Source organism: Leopardus geoffroyi, chromosome C1, assembly GCF_018350155.1.
Source record: "Leopardus geoffroyi isolate Oge1 chromosome C1, O.geoffroyi_Oge1_pat1.0, whole genome shotgun sequence".
NCBI lineage: Eukaryota > Metazoa > Chordata > Mammalia > Carnivora > Felidae > Leopardus > Leopardus geoffroyi.
The window spans coordinates 183,359,289-183,377,455 of record NC_059328.1 but is presented as its reverse complement, the minus strand read 5'-3'; the positions used below and the strand labels follow the sequence as shown (position 1 = coordinate 183,377,455).

The 18,167-nt window shown below is 39.7% G+C and overlaps 2 protein-coding genes across 2 annotated transcripts in view; both read left to right on the top strand.

The window, feature by feature from the left end:
- The first annotated feature begins 1,161 nt into the window (after window positions 1-1,161).
- On the top strand, window positions 1,162-7,336 carry CC1H2orf66 (chromosome C1 C2orf66 homolog). Its single transcript, XM_045475129.1, has 3 exons — window positions 1,162-2,831; window positions 4,320-4,518; window positions 7,174-7,336. Exons 1-2 carry the CDS (start codon window positions 2,712-2,714, stop codon window positions 4,497-4,499), a joined length of 300 nt encoding a protein of 99 aa, XP_045331085.1. The 5' UTR covers window positions 1,162-2,711; the 3' UTR covers window positions 4,500-4,518; window positions 7,174-7,336.
- Window positions 7,337-13,281: 5,945 nt separating this feature from the next.
- Window positions 13,282-18,167, top strand: part of GTF3C3 (general transcription factor IIIC subunit 3) — a 37,611-nt gene continuing 32,725 nt past the window's right edge. Inside the window, exons 1-4 of the mRNA XM_045480600.1 lie at window positions 13,282-13,495; window positions 14,395-14,506; window positions 16,889-17,079; window positions 17,959-18,082. Coding sequence (XP_045336556.1) covers window positions 13,394-13,495; window positions 14,395-14,506; window positions 16,889-17,079; window positions 17,959-18,082 — 529 coding nt within the window. The 5' untranslated portion in view covers window positions 13,282-13,393. The remainder of the gene's footprint in view (window positions 13,496-14,394; window positions 14,507-16,888; window positions 17,080-17,958; window positions 18,083-18,167) is intronic.

Here is an 18,167-nt window from a genome sequence, read left to right as displayed (position 1 = left end):
TGTCTCTCTATGCCAATGTTCGATGTCTCAGTGAATGGCCCTGTCATCCATTCAGCTATACAATCCTGATTGTTCTTGAAATTCTCTTCCCCTGAGTTCTGCCTTCCATAGTATTCAGGACATTGCCAGTACCTTCTAAAATATCTCTCAGATCCAGCCACATCTCTATATCTGTGATGCCATCCTAATCCAATTTAACATCTTCCTGCCTGGATTACTGCAATAGGCACCCAACTGTTCTCTCACATCCCTCTTTTCTAGCTCTATCTGCCCTCACTGCAAGCAGAAAAATCTTTTAAAACTGCAAATCTGAGCAAGCTGTTTGGATACTTAAAACCCTTCAATCAGCATTGCTTGTGGCAGAAAGATCGTGATCTGACTACCTCTCCAACCCCATCTCACAGCACAGTCCCCCCTCTCTTTCTGGCATTGTAATTTATCTTCATTTGCTCTGATATGCCATGTTGCTTTCAGCCAGAGTCTTGTTTGAAACTCTAGTCCTTCTGTCCTTGCTAGGTTGCCTAGGTAACTACTACTCACCTACTAGATGTAAGGTCACTTCTTCACACAAGCCTTCCCTGACCCCTGAAACTGAATCATATCCCCCTCTGCTACAGTCTCACAGCACCCAGTTTCTCTTCATAGATATTATCATCATTTGTATTTATGCATTTTGTTGTTTAATGATTTGATTAATCTGTCTTGCCCTCTAATGTATTAGTTTAATAAAGGCAGAGCCAATATTTATTATTCTTACCATTTGATCCTCAAAGCCTACTTGAACAGATGGTGACCACACTCATCATGGTAAGCTTTTCATAATGTAATTGTCAAATCACTATGTGATACACCTGCAACTAATATAATGTTGTATGTCAACTATACCTTAATTAAAAATTTTATAAATACATAAGGTCATTACATTAAAAAAAAGGCCTATTAGAGTGCCTGGCACATAGTAGGCCCTCAATAAAAGTTTGTTGAATTGGGGCACCTGAGTGTCTCAGCCAGTTAAGCATCCGACTTTGGCTCAGGTGGTGATCTCACAGTTCATGGGTTTGAGGCCCGTGTCGGGCTCTGTGCTGACAGCTTAGAGCCTGGAGCCTGCTTCAGATTCTGTGTCTCCCTCTCTCTCTGCCCCTCCCCTGCTTGTGCTCTCTTTCTCTCTCTCTCAAAATAAATAAACATTAAAAAAATTTTTTTAAGTTTGTTGAATTAATTAACAAAGGAATAAATAAATGAAGGTCATTAGTGACTTGCCCAGGATTGATATAGCCAGACAGACCATGGCCAGGCATTCTAAATTTTAGTGCATGTTACTAGCCTTCTCACAAAGACCTTGTCCTCAATTGTTCTGAATTACTGCAACCAAAGCAACTTCACAACTCATGTCCAATTTCTCGACCCTACCATTTTCTAAGGATGGAATTTATGCAGCAAGGAGATGCGATATGTATAGCAATTTTTTTCCAAGAAATACATGCTATCTTTTTGCTCTATTTCGAAGGGTTTTTTTTTTATGATAAACCATGCCGCTATTTAAAACTTGTAAAGCTTTTTGAGATTCTCAGAAGAAATATAAGGCATAGATCACAAAGAACAGTTTTATCTCTTGCAATAGGATTTCCTGTTCAAAAAAATGATGTTAATTTGAAAAGCTGATACCTCCAAAAGAGCATTCTATTAGGTGGGTAATCATCATCATATTGCCATCTGCTGTGTATACCCTTCTCTTAAGAATGAAAAAGTAAAAATCCACTTTGTTGTGTACAAGTGCCTTGCGTGTTTTATAAAATCCACATAAAATGGTCAGTGGTTGGAGGAGAGGCTCCTGTATTTATAAGACAAATAAGTTCACTGTCACCCCTGAAGAAACTTGAAGATATGATTCTCAGGGGTGTTTGGTGCCTTGGATGAAAATGGAATCATTATTTTTCAACTTCCCCTGCTCACGTCATTGACTCCCACCTGCAGCCGGTCCATTGGTTATAAGTAGCCATAAATGGCCTTGCAGATTGTAAGCAGGGTAGCCAACCAGGACCAGCAAAGCCAAACTTCTGGTAAGCTTTATTAGCCCTTTCTGTGTATTTCATTTCCATTTCACATTTTGGAGTCAGAGACAATCCATACTTATGCTGATGTGGTGTGAGTCTGTCTGAGATGTGTGTATAAGGTGCATTTCTCAGTTTTTAGTATATCTTTTGTTTTTTCTCCTCCTCCTCCTCCTCCTCCTCCTCCTCCTCCTCCTCCTTTGTTTATTGAGACTGCTATCTTAATACATGCGTATGCTTTTTTTTTTTTTTAAGACTTGCACTTTCTTTGGAGACAACAAAGTGCATTTTTTTCGAAGATGAAAAAGCGTACTCAGACTTTCTGGGTTGTATTCATAATTGCTTTGCTCATCACTGTATAACATTATCATCATAGACTCCTTTAAGCTAATAAACTGGATTTGGGGGTCTTCATATGCAAATAAACATGGGGAAAAAAGGGCTGCAAAATTCAGGTGCACCAATATACTATTTTTTCCTCCCTGTCTCTCTAAAAATGTTTCCTCTTTCTCTTTTTACTTTCGCCCTCCCTTCTCTCCTCCTCCCTCTTCCTTCACCTTCCTGCTACCCCTCCAACTCCTCCTTCTTCTTTTCTTTCCCTCTTTTCTCTCAGACCATTGATATCTCCCGATCCTGCCTTCCACTCAGCTTCGTTCCACCATGCCCAAAGCAGTCCTGCTGCTGTGTATTGTCCTGGTGCTACTTGGGCTTGTGCCTGGAGCCACAGTGAGAAACGGAGAGAAATGGAAGCCGCTCAACAATCCCCGGAACAGAGAGCTGGTAAGAGCATACTCTGGGGCATGCTGGGCTGCAGGGTGAAATTGGCACCTCTCTGGATTTATGCACACTGCACTCTGTTGGAGCACGGTGGTGAGGAGGCTACCAAGTGCCAAGGCGATTCCTGCCGAGAAATCTGGTCAAGGGCTTTGCTAGCCTAGTAGCTGGTATCCTATTGTTCTTCTGCCCAATTTATATCTGTCCTGTAAGGAGAAGCAAATTTATATATAGTAATGATTTTATGTACACACGACACCTTACATTTGTAAATGATCGTACATACACATTGACTTTATAGGCTGTATTTCTCACACATATACAAAATCAAGAGTATCGTGGGGAATTGATTTTTGCATAGCTCAGACTGAACTGATAATAAAATCAATTCTCATATGACCAACACGTGCAAAGCTCAATTACAAAAACTGAAAGTTGACCTGCCTTCTTTTCAATTTACCAAGCATTCTTTTCTTTTTTTTTTTTTTTAAGATTTATTTTTAAGTAATCTCTACACCCAATGTGGGGCTCAGTACCACATCCCTGAGACCAAGAGTTGCACGCTCTACCAACTGAGTCAGCCAGGTGTTCCCCAAGCATTATTTTCAAGATAAATCTATCTAGGAAATAGAATTCAAAACATCAATAAAAATTCTCTTTTGAAAATATGCCAAATACAATAAACATGCTGACATTACTATTTCAAAAAATAGTTTCCCTAAAGAAAATGATGTGAAATATGACAGTATAGGGTTAAAACAACCAAGCAGCCCTTTGCAAGCTTCTATGTATCCATTTTATAAAGGAAAGCTTTTTGAAAAACGCATGCCTGAAAGAATTGGTGCAGAAGACAATGGCCAGGATCTCACCTTCAGAGAGGAGGCCCAGAGCTTGACCACTGTGAAGTTCCATTTAATCTCCGACCTAAGTGGTTCAGAGGTGGTTTACAAAGGACCCTCTGACCATGATGCTATTAAATAATTGATGTTCCTCTCTCAATCTCCACCAAGAATGTTGAATTATCTTGTTTAGGGTTGAAATGTCAAAAACAAGACAGGGTAGGGGCTCCTGGGTGGCTCAGTCAGTAGAGCGTCCGACTTCAACTCAGGTCATGATGTCACACTCTGTGAGTTCGAGCCCCACGTCAGGCTCTGTGCTGACAGCTCAGGGCCTGGAGCCTGCTTCGGATTCTGTGTCTCCCTCTCTCTCTGCCCCTCCCCTGCTCATGCTCTGTCTCTCTCTGTCTCAAAAATAAATAGAAACATTTTTAAAAATTAAAAAAAAACAAAAACAAGGCAGGGTAAAGGACAGTGGAGGGGAAGTAGGAGAAGTAGCTAAAGTTTGTACTTGTATTTCTGGATTTTCTACCTCCTGCCTCCTAGATTAGCCCTAAAGTCAATTCACGGAGGAAAAAAGAGGGGGAAAATATCCGTCTCTGAGTATTTTTTATATTTAATTTACATACCGCATTGAACACTTTCTTTCTCTCTTCAGTTTTTCAGAACCCTTCAGGCATATCTTAAGGGAAGAGGTCTTGATCTTGGGAGATTTCCGAACACTTTCTCCATGAATGAGAATCCCAGACCCCTCTCTTTCCAATCAGAACTTCTTGCTTCTGCATTTGCAGATTATGAAGAGCAGAAAAACTCCTTTCCTAATTACGTCAAAGGCTGAATGTTTCCTCTGAACACAGGTAAGTTATCCCTTTATTCCCAGTATCTGTCCAATTATAACAACTCAGTCATAAAGAGATTTTGAAAGTATTTATTTGAAAAAATGATTTTATTTCCTCATAGAAATATGTGCTCAGTTCTGATGATACTCATCACCGTTAATATTTGGATTTGGTTCATGTATTTCGCTGTCTGGTTTTAAAAAGAAATGAAAGTTTATAATTTTATAAGCATAGTTTTCTGGGAAGAGATATATTAAAATAGAATGATCACTTTTTTTTTTTAATTTAAAGTAGTCTGTATACCCAACATGGGGTTTAACTCACAACCCCGAGGTTAAAAGTCACCTGCTGTATGAACTGAACCTTCCAGGCACCCCTAGAATTATCACTCTTAATAGGATTAGTAAATATAGTGGAATATCACACACTTTTACCTATCTTTTTTGAATACCAGGTCATATAGCTAGTTCTGTGGAAATCATATACAAAGAAATAAGGTGGGGCATCTGGGTGTCTCAGTTGGTTAAAAACATCTAACTCTTGATTTCGGCTCAGGTCTTGATCTCACAGTTCATGAGATCGAGCCTGGATTCAAGCTCTGAGCTGTCTGCTTGGATTTTCTCCCTCTCCCTCTCTCTCTCTCTCTCTGCTCCTCCCCTACCCTCTCAAAATAAATAAATAAACTTTAAAGATGTCAAATTGTGCAGTTGGATTTAATAGAAAGAAAAGTTTAAAAAAATTGTCGTCTTGGAAAAAAGTAATAAACATATATTTGAGCTTGAACTTCCTCACCTAAAGAAAAAAAAAAGTAAAATATTGTAAAGATGGCACTTTCCTCATGGGAAAAAAATTAGAAATTTATTTATGTTTAAAATTTGTGTTTTATTATTCTTTTTTTTTTTTTTAATTTTTTTTTTTTTTAACGTTTATTTATTTTTGAGACAGAGAGAGACAGAGCATGAACAGGGGAGGGGCAGAGAGAGGGAGACACAGAATCGGAAACAGGCTCCAGGCTCTGAGCCATCAGCCCATAGCCTGACGCGGGGCTCGAACTCAAGGACCGCGAGATCGTGACCTGGCTGAAATCGGAGGCTTAACCGACTGCGCCACCCAGGCGCCCCTTTTTTTTTTTTTTTTTTTTTGAGAGGGAGAGAGTGAGAGAGAGAGCACACATGTGCAAGCAAGCAGGAAAGGAGAAGAGAGAGAGAGAGAGAGTGAGAGAGAGAGGATCTCAAGCAGGCTCACGCCCAGTGTGGAGCAGGACAGTGAGATCATGAGCTGAGCTGAAATCAAGAGTTGGTAGGGGCGCCTGGGTGGCGCAGTCGGTTAAGCATCCGACTTCAGCCAGGTCACGATCTCGCGGTCCGTGAGTTCGAGCCCCGCATCAGGCTCTGGGCTGATGGCTCAGAGCCTGGAGCCTGCTTCTGATTCTGTGTCTCCCTCTCTCTCTGCCCCTCCCCCGTTCATGCTCTGTCTCTCTCTGTCCCAAAAATAAATAAACGTTGAAAAAAAAAAAAAAAAAAAAAAAGAGTTGGTCACTTAACCAAGTGAGCCCCCCAGGTGCCCCTATTCTTATTACTTGAGCATTCCTATCAAATAAACATTTACCATTTAGGAAAAAAAAAACAACAACAACAAACAGGTATGGTGTACTCCAAGAAAACACAATGTGATTCTAGTCTATTAACTTTTTGTTTTGCTAAATAATAAAGGGAACCGAATCATGATTAAAATCCACTCCCATTCTTCCAATGGGTAGGGATGAAATTGTGAGGAACATACATACTATTGCTGTACTTTATTGTGTATGGGAAAGCATTTTGATTATTAGTTCCTTTAAATGTGATGATTTTTTAAAATAATGATTGTTATTCTAAATGGAAGATGCAATTTACTATGTGGCATATGTGCTTGAAAGCTCTTACAATGAGAAAATGAAATAGAATGAACAGGAAGACATTATGGAAGAGTTACCTTGACTAATATTCACTCTTGGGCCCTAGGCTATTAAACACTAAAGTAAAGAATAGTTATTAATATCACAGTATCTGCTTTAGTATGAGAGAGAATTGCATGCAATCTGGTTGTGAGCCTTAGTTTCTTCATTTATAAATTGCAGACACTGATCTCTAACTCACAGATACTATCAGAGAAAATATCAAATAAATAGTATCATGTGAGCATGGAATAAGGTAATGTTTAAGGGCAGGAAACGGAAAAAACACCAAGTTGGTAGTATTGTAATGTGATGGGAATTTTGCAACTTTGTGAGAGAAGTTAAGCTTCTATTAGGAGAATATTTCAATTTTTTTTAACGTTTATTTATTTTTGAGACAGAGAGAGAGCATGAACGGGGGAGGGTCAGAGAGAGGGAGACACAGAATCTGAAACAGGCTCCAGGCTCTGAGCTGTCAGCACAGAGCCCGACGCGGGGCTCGAACCCACGGACCATGAGATCATGACCTGAGCCGAAGTCAGACGCTTAACCGACTGAGCCACCCAGGCGCCCCAGGAGAATATTTCATAATTACATGCGCTCCTTAGAAAAGAATGCGCTGATTAGAAAAGAAAAACAAAAAGAGTCTTTGTTGAAATATGTTGCTCTTTGGGTCATTGTGTTGCTTGAAGAGCCTTCACTTTCTATTTCATGATAACATTTTCTTGTTCTTTCAGGTGTCTGGCTATTTTAAAACTACAGATCAAGCTTCCCATCAGAAAAAATTCAATCATGGTCATGGCTAAACCTTTTCCCTCTCCACTTTTGTCAATTTATAATGGTTTTATTCTACATTTCCAGATTTACATTTAAATGGGTCGAGCTTTGGGACATATGTGACTTATGTGCAATTTTTGGAGTCTTTTTTCCATTCTATAAACCATAAACATCAATGTAGAGCACTGGACATATTTCTAAGAGTTACAAAAATACTGTAGAGTCCAAAGAGATGATGATCTTTCAAATTACCTTTCCTTTAAGCTTGTCTTTCAAGCTTGTGTGCTTATTACCTTTTATCAATAAACATTAAAAAAAATTTTTTTTTAATGTTTATTTTTGAAGGAGAGAGATAAAGAGTATGAGCAAGGGAGGGGAGGAGAGAGAGAGACACAGAATAATGATACAGGAAAAGCAGCTATTCCAAATGAAAATACGAGAGTCAGAATATTTCAGCCTAAGTTGGTGGAGAGAGGAGAATGTCAGTTGGTTGTAAAAAAAGGGACTGTTTCTACTCCAGGCTCCAGGCTCTGAGCTGTCAGTACGGAGCGCGACTTGGGGCTCGAACTCACGGACCCCACAGACCATGAGACTATGACCTGAACCAAAGTCAGACCTTTAACCGACTGAGCCACCCTGGTGCCCCTATCAATAAACATTTTTTACTGGAAAGGGACTCTGCTCATTTTTAGTATCGTTCATTATATATAATAGAGATTTGGACTTAAAATTGCTCTTTTTCCTGAAAAGAAGCTGCATTCCCACATTCAGCATATGCCACTGAAAGACCTCACAACGTTTGTTTCACACCAAGGGAGAGGAAGTGATAAATATCCACAGTTAAGTTGAAATGGAAAGCAAAGGCACTGGGGATTCTAGGAGTTGCTAGAATCTTTAGGAGATGTTCCCTGCCATCGTTCAGAGGTGGACATTGTGTTACACCAAATATCCCAGCTGCGCTCAGCTCTGGTTCTTCTGCACACACAGCTTCTTAAGAATGGCGAGTGGAAACAGGTGGAGTAGAAACAGGTCCCTTTTTTACAACCAACTGACCTTCTCCTCTCTCCACCAGCTTAGGCTGAAATATTCTGACTCTCATATTTTCATTTGGGATAGCTGCTTTTCCTGTATCATTATGGAGAGCCACATCATTTTCTCTGTGATTCTTGAAAAACGAACGTTATACTAGAATGCAAAAACATTGGCATCCTAGGAACATTAGTCTGTACCTTTCACGATAGTCTTCTGTGGCTTTCTTGTGGATGATTGATACTGAATATCAATAATAAAATATTTATGGAAAAATAGATTTCTGCATCTGGTTTAATCTGTTCTAACTAGTTGTGTGTGTGTGTGTGTGTGTGTGTGTGTGTGTCTTTTCTCTGGAGGGTTGTGAGGTCTTTGGGAGCAGAGATCATATCTAAGCCATTTTTATTTCTCCAGCACCTAGCACAATGCTCTACATGTAGCGAGTGTTTAATATGTGTCGAACTGAAGGTGTGCTATTGTGCTATTATATGGTAATAGAAGCTGCTTCTAGTTTATATCAAGATTATGGGGTTTTTTTTAGCATTTAAATTTTTTTTAAGTTTATTTCTTTATTTTGAGAGAGAAAGAACGTGAGCAGAGGAGGGGCAGAGAGAGAGAGAGTGTGAGGGAGAATCCCAAGCAAGTTCTGTGCTGTCAGAGCAGAACCCAATGTGGGGCTTGATCTCACGAACCATGAGATTATGACCTGAGCCCAAATCAAGAGTTGGGTGCTCAATTGACTGAGCCAGCCAGCTGCCCCTGTGTTTAACCATTTAAAAGATAGAACTAGGGGCACCTGGGTGGCTCAGTCAGTTAAGCATCTAACTCTTGATTTAGACTCAGGTCATGATCTCAGGGTGGTGAGATCAAGCCCTGTGTTGGGCTGCGCGCTAGGTTTGGAGCCTGCTGAAGGTTCTCTCTCTCTCCCTATACCTCTCCCACTGCCCCCCTATTCACATTCACTCTTTGTCTCACTCACTAAAAAAATAAGTAAAAATAAAAGATATAAGTAATTACTGACAATGAGCTATTCCTCATAAAAAATAAAGTATTCAAATAAAGGGTAGAGTAGTAAGGAGTGTTGTACCACCCTCTAGTTCCACTCAAGTAGCAGTGACTGGTTTTCCTTTCCTTTTACCAGCCCTGTTCTGGGTGTCAGTACTGCCACAAAGGGAATACTTATTAATTTCAGGGCCTTGAAAAGGAAGAGCATCCACACGGACTTTTAACTATGAGCCTACAAAGTCTCAAGGCAGGAGCATGCATCCTTCTGCTGGAAAACTCACATTGGGAGATAGCTGTTGATGGATGGCCTACACTCCATACTGACTGGAGTTTCTTGGTGGTGATGCCATTGGCCATTGGGGAAGGACAAGTCTCCACTTGTATGACCATTTAGCACACCTGGTCCTCAGACATTGTATGTCAGTCATTTCCCCACCCCTACCCTATTATTTTGACAACCAAAACTTCCCTACACACATTTCTAAAAGCCCACTTGGGAAGTGATTTTTTTCTTGGCTGAGAACCATTGCTAGGTAAACAGCAGAAATGTCATGTTTCTTCCAGTGAAATTCAATGCTTTGCAAGTGATCCAGGCTCTCCGGGGCCCATGGTAATTATCTACATAGTCCTCTGACAGCCTTTCAACACTGACTCTGCTCCTCTTTAATGAGTCCCACATTCCCAGGCCATGACCTGTTGTCCCCTACCCCAGAACTAGGGTAGTCAAGAACTGTTAAGAGGGGCGCCTGGGTGGCTCAGTCGGTTAAGCGCCCGACTTCGGCTCAGGTCATGACCTCACGGTCTGTGAGTTCGAGCCCCGTGTCGGGCTCTGTGCTGACAGCTCAGAGCCTGGAGCCTGCTTCAGATTCTGTGTCTCCCTCTCTCTCTGACCCTCCCCTGTTCATGCTCTGTCTCAAAAATAAATAAACATTAAAAAATTTTTTTAAAAAAGGAACTGTTAAGAGTGTGACTTCTAAGTCACACTTAGAAGTGTGACTTGTAAGCCACACACTATCCTACTACAGTTTCACAGATTCTAATAGACACATGAGACCCCTGGGTCTGAGGCAGCACATTTTATTACTCATGGCGCTGCAGGCAGCATGAGTTGTACATCCACATTGGTTCTCCTTATACCCGAAGTATCATGGGAGCCACATGGAGGTGAATCCAAGCACCTGCTGCACATGAGTGTGTTTGTGCTGAGGAACCCCAAACTTAGGATATCCCCACTTTTATATGGGGCTACTAGCAAACATGCTCAATCTTTGCCCCAGATGGAAGTATTATATCTATTGTACTGGCCAGAAAACAAATCTGTCCTCTATCACAGAGAAAGACAATATGTCTGTCTTTCAAGGTTGTTTGTTCTACAGACATCTTTGGAAATATAGCCCAGATTGAAAGTTGTCAAAAACTTTTGCAGAAAGGTGAGAGAACTATGGAAAAATTGTCTCCCCAAAAGGGTCACATCCCATTGTGGTTCGACCCCTTGAAAAGGAGAAAGGATGGAGTCATCTCCTCCCTGTGTACTCTTAATTCTACTGTCATGGCACCCATTCAATGTTCTGCTTCCTTCATACATTCCGTTTTGATTCCTCAAAAATCAGTCAGAAAGTCTGAAAAGTTTCTTCTTGCTATTTTTATTACAGCTGTAACAATTCCACTTCTTCTCAAAGTAATGCGGATGCCTCTGACTCACCAGGGTACAAATCACTTTCAAGGAAGTGGATAAAAGAAAAACAGAAAGATTACAATTTTAAGATATATTGCTACAATGTGACCTGTAAAAGAACTTTCATGTCAACAAGGTGTTCCATAGCAGTGTTAAAAACCAAATTCAAATTTTAAAGTAGATTTTAAAGATTTTATTGAATTTATTCAATGAACCGTGAATTGGGCATCATCTAACAAATAGAAAGGGGCTCCAAAGAGCTGTACAAAATGAAAGACTTTGTAGCTAGAAGAAGGTGGGACAAGGAAGTCACCAAGCAGAGAGTGGATTGTTTGTGGCAAGGTCACTTCCTTTTAGGGGACAGCAGAGGTCTATCATGCAGTGAGGTCTATTACCTCACTAGCGCTGACCATGTAATTCCAGATTGACCACTCCTAAGAGAGGTTGAAACTGCAACTAAATTATATATTAAGTCTTGGTTCCTGATGTGGTTTTAGCACAAGTGATTTTGGGTCTGTTGTCTCTTTAATAACGGCATAAAAAACTATCCTTTTATCTCTTTCTCCTTGTTCCCTATTCTCCCCCAACATGAATGGATAGCTGCACAACTGTTATTCCATATTCCAGGCAGGCGATAGTGAAACAACCTAGTCTAAGCCATCTGGGTCTTAGTAGAGAATTCTCCTTATGAGGTACCATCTTTCTTGCCTTTGACTCCCTTCTTTTCCCCTAGGAGAGTTAGGACCAGAGTTTTGACTTCTTAGATGCAGTTCCCTGACTGCCTGGAGAAGGCAGGGAGAATTTCCCTACAAGTGATTTTTGTTGAGTTCCTTAATCCAACCTTTCCTACTAGCCCCCATATTTTACACCCAGGTAGAGTCCTGAGGATCCTTCATCATGAGAAAGTGATGATTTCTAGCTGTGAGATTTTTCCCCCCTCTTATCTAGAAGTCTTGGGGTCACAGCTGTCATTCTGACATTCTTCTGTTCTTATCATCATCTAGATTGTAACAAAGAGGTACCAATGGCTAAGTGATAGGCTCCCTGTAACCTGTCTCTAACCTTAGCTTTATATCGAGCTTCATTCTCTGTACCTAAACACTCTTGCTTATTTCTAAGGTACTCTCAATTCCACCCAGTTTAATTCATAAATGTGTTTTAAGCACGGATTACTAGAATTCACAAAGATGCATCAGGTAGTACTGTTCTCAAGATGTTGACAGTGTGTCTAGAATAGGACAGCAGAGAAAGATTTATAACACAAGGTAAAATATAAACCATAGGAGTGTTCAGCAAGTGAAGAATAGTTCCATTGAGGGGAGGCCATATGTCATATTAATTCCAACGCATGGGGTTTGGGGTCAGATAGATCAGGGTTCACATCCTGGCTCTGCTACTTATTAGATATAGGACTTTGGCATTAATAATAGCAACATCCTCTGGTGCCTGGGTGGTCAGCTATTAAGCCCAGCTCTTGATCTCAGCTCAGGTAATGATCTCACAGTTTGTGGGATCAACCCCCCCGCCCCACTCCCACCCACAGCACGGGGAGTCTGCTTGGAATTTTCTCTCCCTTTCTCTCTGCCACTCCCTCACCCCCACCCCGGAACAAGCACGAGTTTGCTCGCTCTCTCTCAAAATAGATAGATAGATAGATAGATAGATAGATAGATAGATAGATAGATAAAAATAAAATGAAAGCAACATCCATTTTTAAGGATTATTTTGAGCTATGTATGTAATGTGCATAAGCCAGTACATGACCTATAGTAAATGGGCAAGAGTGTATAGTAACCACATCAAGCATTTGATTGTTTCTAAAGGTTTGTTAAAAGAAAACTTGGGTGGGAGTGATAGGTGGAACGTGAAGTTCCGATAAACTTACTTACAGACTGAGGAACCCTGAGGAAAGGGAGAGTTTGAGAATTTGTGGAAGACAGGAAAACTAATGGTGGAGGAGATGAGACTTAGAGCACAAATTGGGAGAGGACTTTAGCTTTCTGTGGCAGGAGAAAAATGGAAAATGAAACATGCACGTGGCAGTGCAGTTGGTTAAATCAAGAAAATAATGCACCAAAGAAAAGATCAAATTAATTTAAAGAACATTCATAAAAGGAAGCGGATTAGGAGAATGAAGAATTGAAGGAAACGATCTAGATTAAGGAACATTTCTTTAAAGCATTTTTTTTTTTTTTTAAACTCCCTAACCCTTTTAAACAATAAATTTGAGCCAGGGTAGCAGGCGAGGACCCGAGCGGCCGGCTCCGCCCCTCTCTCGCCTCGAAGGCTGCCGGACCATATGCGCCTGCGGAACCTGAGCGCAGCGGCTGCGGCGCAGGCCGGGCCCGTTTCTCAGGAGGACGCCGGGTCGCTTTTCTCGCGCCCGGGAGCTGGGTAAAATCTAGGAAGTCTCGCTTTTTCCGGTTCTCTGTCCTGTTTCTTGTTGCTGCGTATTCGCACCCCAAGCAGGAATGTCGGGTTTCAGCCCAGAGCTCATCGACTACCTGGAAGGGAAGATCTCCTTTGAGGAGTTCGAAAGGCGGAGAGAAGAGAGAAAAACCCGCGAGAAGAAAGTGAGGCTATGGCCAGGCCAGGATGCCCCTCACTGTCGTGTCGCCCTAATGCAGCCAGATGTGGGGGACCCAGATGACCCCATTCGCTGTGATGGAGCGGGCCGGGACTTCCTAGCAGCTTCTTCCCCTTCTTACCCAAATGCGGGTTCTCACCTCTCATCCCTGTGTTAATCTCCTCTTAAGAAATATCTCCCACCAAAAAGCTTGTCTTTGTGGTAACCTCTTCTCTGTCTCTCTTCCCTCCTTCCCCACCCCCCTCCTCCCCCACCCCCCTCCTCCCCCACCGTCCTCCTCCCCCACCGCCCTCCTCCCCTACCCCGTCAGTGTTTCTGATTCTAGTAGTAGTTTTGCCACCGATTCTTTTTGTGTTCGGGTGAGCAACTCACCTCTCTTCTTTAGGCCTCAGTTTATTTTTAAACCGAGGGGTTCGAGCTCCCATTTCTGAGGAGTGTCCCAGTGGTGTGATGTAATCTTCCACAAGAAAGCGACTTTTCTTTTCTGATAAAATCTTCACTCATATTTTTTGATACTTTAGAATATCTGAACTTTACATATCCTCTCACTTGTAAGAAGTCCGAGGGAAAACAAATATCGCACTCTGAAATTAATTGGTGGATTCGTTCCTAATTCATGCACCTAATAAAGACCCATCTCTTTTCATTTAAAAAGCTAGGGTATAATGTGTAGATTCATGAAATAATCCAGATGTAGTAAATTATTTTTTACAAGTGACTGATTCAGACAGTCGTGAGGGATGAGACTATGAAATGCTTTGACAGTATTCAAACTTATGCAAAGCTCAAGTTTTATAGAAATAGAAAATGAGGTAAATGCCCTATTCCCATCTGGAGAGAACTAAATCTGCATTATTTTTTGGAATCATTAATTTTCAATCACAGAGTGTTCAGGAAAAAGGAAAGTTATCAGTTGAAGAAAATCCACATGACTCTGAAGTTCCATCATCATCAGGAATTGACTCCAGCAAATCGCAGGACAATGAGGTCAATGAAGGTATGTTAAAATCATTTGCTACTTGCATTAAATGTTACGAGTACCTAATAATTTAATGAAAACATTGTTTTTTCATTGCAGTGGTATTCTGGATTATCTAGCATAATAATAGTGCATGGCATATAATAGGTGCTCAATAAATATTTGATGAGGTTTTGAATATGGTGATGGTTAGTTTTGTGGGTTATTTTTGTGGAAAAGTATTTCAAATTGACATCAGTATTTGGGAGCCTTTGTAGAGTCACTGTTTTTTAAACTGGCCCTTTTGGTTACTAATATTTCCAGACTGTACTCCCCCAATGGTAGTGATTTATGCTTCTAAACAAAGTAGCTTCCAAACTACTGCATTAGTCATAGGAGATAAGGTAAAAAATGCCAGTGTGGAAGTCCAGTTGGCTGCCCCAGATGGGTCCTTACACACAGTATAGATTTCTTGGTATGCTGCCTTGTTCGAGAATCCAGTCCTCAGCTCTGCAAGTGCAGATACCAGATTTGGTTAGTCCCATCTAATTACAGCCATCAGAGTCTAACTGATGAACTAGTTTGCAAATTCATTAATTTCCAGTGATTGACATACCTTCCTCGTGAACAGAATACTGATAATAGTTCATAGTATCCATTTACCCATGACAAGTTATGTGAGATACTGAAATGTCAATTAGAATGTAGCTTTGTGTATAGTATCTGAATGAGAACTAAATTAAACTTTCTAGTTCTAGGGGGTAGAAGTAGAGGCTGGTTCTTTTCCCTGTGAATAACTCTTTTTACACAGAGTTTACATGCAGAAAACCAGCTTTATTCCTGCCTCCTTGGACCAAATGGAGGTTTCTATTGCTGATAGAAAACTACGAGTAATTTTTGTATATTAACCTTGTATCCAGGAACCTTGCTTATTAATTCATGTATTCTGAGAGTATGTATGTATATTCTTTTGGATCTTCTGTGTACATATTCTTACATTTATTTAGGATGTTCACAATTCTTGAAGCTGGTCATTATGACTTTATGAGAATGATTACTTATTTGTTGTTCAGAATATGTGGGTTTTTAAAAATTTTTGTCTTTCTTCAAACATACTAACTATCTTGTCTATCCAGCATCTTTGGGATTTGACGTATTTCATGTAAGTGAATAAGCTTGCAAGTTTTTTAATACAATTATGTAAAACTATATAAAATGTATATAAAATTTTAACTGTTTCATTGGAGTTTTTCTAAAATATGTTACATGTCTCTGCTTTAACAGAAAATTGGCCTCAAACTTAAGCATTATATGATCATTTAAGGTTATCATTATGAACTTGCAAAAATTATTGTACTATAGTGGCATCCTCAGATACAAATGAATTATGTCATATTATTTTGTTCCTGAAATGATAATACTATTTTAATAATACATCTATTAAGCTTTTACTGTATCCTGGGCATTATTCTAAGTGCATATATATAAAAACTCACCTCATCCTTAGGGTAAGCCTAAAGCAGACATTATTATTATGGTACTGTATTTATTTATCTACCTATTTATTTAAATGGTACAACCACTATTTATGTATGTTTGTGTGTATGTATGTATGTATATAACCTCTGTGCTCAGCATGGGGCTTGAACTCCCAACCCCAAGATCAAGAGTTCTTTGGTCTTTCTGACATTATTATTTAAAAAAAAATTTTTTTTTTAATCTTTATTTATTTTTGAGAGAGAGAGAGAGAGAGTACAAGTGGGGGAGGAACAGACTAGGGAGACACAGAATCTGAAGTAGGCTCCAGGCTCCGAGGTGTCAGCACAGAGTCCGATGTGAGGCTCGAACTCACGAACCATGAGATCCATGACCTGAGCCAAAGTCAGACGCTTAACCGACTGAGCCACCCAAATGCCCCTGTCAGACATTATTATTAACCTCTTTTACAAATGAGGAAACTGAGGTTCAGAGAGCTTCAGTAATTTACCCAAGGTTATACAGTTAGTGATAATTGGAGATGAAGTTTGAAATCAGACAGCTTGACTCTGGAGGTCTTATCTTTAATCACTATGCTATGCCACCTGGTGTGTACCATCAGACTTGTTTAGTTTTTAGGTCTGTGTCTTACAGTTCTTTTATTTTTTTTTTCCTCTCTGCTTTTAAGTGTTAAGTATGTACACTTCTGATTTCCCACTTAATTCTCCTGTACGTCTTAATGAGGCCTAAAGGTTGAGTCAGCAGTTCCTACAGAGTAAAATATATGACTTTGTAACAGATTTCTTCTTTGGGTTGTGTTTTGGAATGTTTGTTCTCTACTTTTACTTTCAGAAAATACTGGATTATTTTTTTTCCCTTTTGACTACCGAGTGTTCTAATGGGTTTTTGTTTGTTTGTTGGCAATCTCCATGTGTCTTTCTTCAGGAGAAACGTCAGATGGAGTCAGTAAATCAGTTCACAAGGTCTTTGCTTCCATGCTTGGAGAGAATGAAGATGATGAAGAGGAAGATGAAGAAGAAGAAGAAGAGGAAGAAGAAACACCTGAGCAACCCACTGCAGGCGATGTGTTTGTATTGGAGATGGTTCTCAATCGTGAAACCAAGAAGATGATGAAAGTAAATAATTTATTTTAGTCTTTATAAACATAATGTAAAAATGTGACATAGTAATTGAAAAAGAAATCTTTAAATTATACGTATATTCGGAAAGAATTCAAACTGTAAAAAAGGAAATATCATGAGACAACTGTTAGGTTTCTTTTTTTTTTCTTTTTATTTATTTTGAGAGAGAGAGCGAGCCTGTAAACATGAGCAGGGAAGGGACAGAAACAGAGGATCCGAAACAGGCCAGTGAGATCATGACCTGAGCTGAAACCAAGAGTCAGACGCTTAACTGACTGAGTCACCTACTTTCTTATGTTTCACCATAGAGATTTCTTAAAATGTAAAACCTTAATTATTGCATGTGTCAAAATATGCTATAGTTTTGCTATTAAAAGTTCCATATTATAACTTTTTAACCAACTTTCTTCTGAGTAGATAAATTAGAAGGAAGGAGGATCTTCAGTAGGTTATAAGTTTAGTGGCACATAAATCCATTTTGCAACATCAGGTTCTACATTTGTTATTATTCTAGTTAGTAATTAATAATTCTTGACCACTTTGATTTTTACTTTCTTTATATACTTCACTGTGGTTTGAACTTTCTACTGTAGGAAGTTTGTTTTAGTTTTCTGAGGTGTTCCTTTTTGAAGAATGTTATACAATATTTCTTTTTCTTCTTGAGATTAGTTTTAGACTTTTTCCTGAAATATAGACTTTAATATTAATGGGTTAGAATTATAGTCATTTAGTCCTTATTTCTCAATTTAGAATATTGAGAAATTTTAAAGGGAAATTTCAGTTTCATTATGTTCTGCATTTATTAATTTGGTTGGAATTGAAATCTAAGACACTACTATATTTTAGTCCAAATGTTATTTTTTTTCTATACAGGAGAAAAGACCTCGAAGTAAACTTCCCAGAGCTCTGAGGGGTCTCATGGGTGAAGCCAACATTCGCTTTGCTCGAGGAGAACGGGAGGAGGCGATATTGATGTGCATGGAAATCATAAGACAAGGTGTTTTCTGTAGGGGGGATTATTGACAATAGCAGTTTAATAGTGTGCCTTAAAACAAGTGGATGAGCACTTCACTGTACTATTT

What these genes read in the sequence shown, in the direction of transcription:
- CC1H2orf66 (XM_045475129.1), top strand. Translation starts at nt 2,712, where the DNA reads ATGCCCAAAGCAGTCCTGCTGCTGTGTATTGTCCTGGTGCTACTTGGG. An exon ending in ATCCCCGGAACAGAGAGCTG is followed by an intron (nt 2,832 to 4,319) that starts GTAAGAGCATAC and finishes TTCTCTCTTCAG; the next exon opens with TTTTTCAGAACCCTTCAGGC.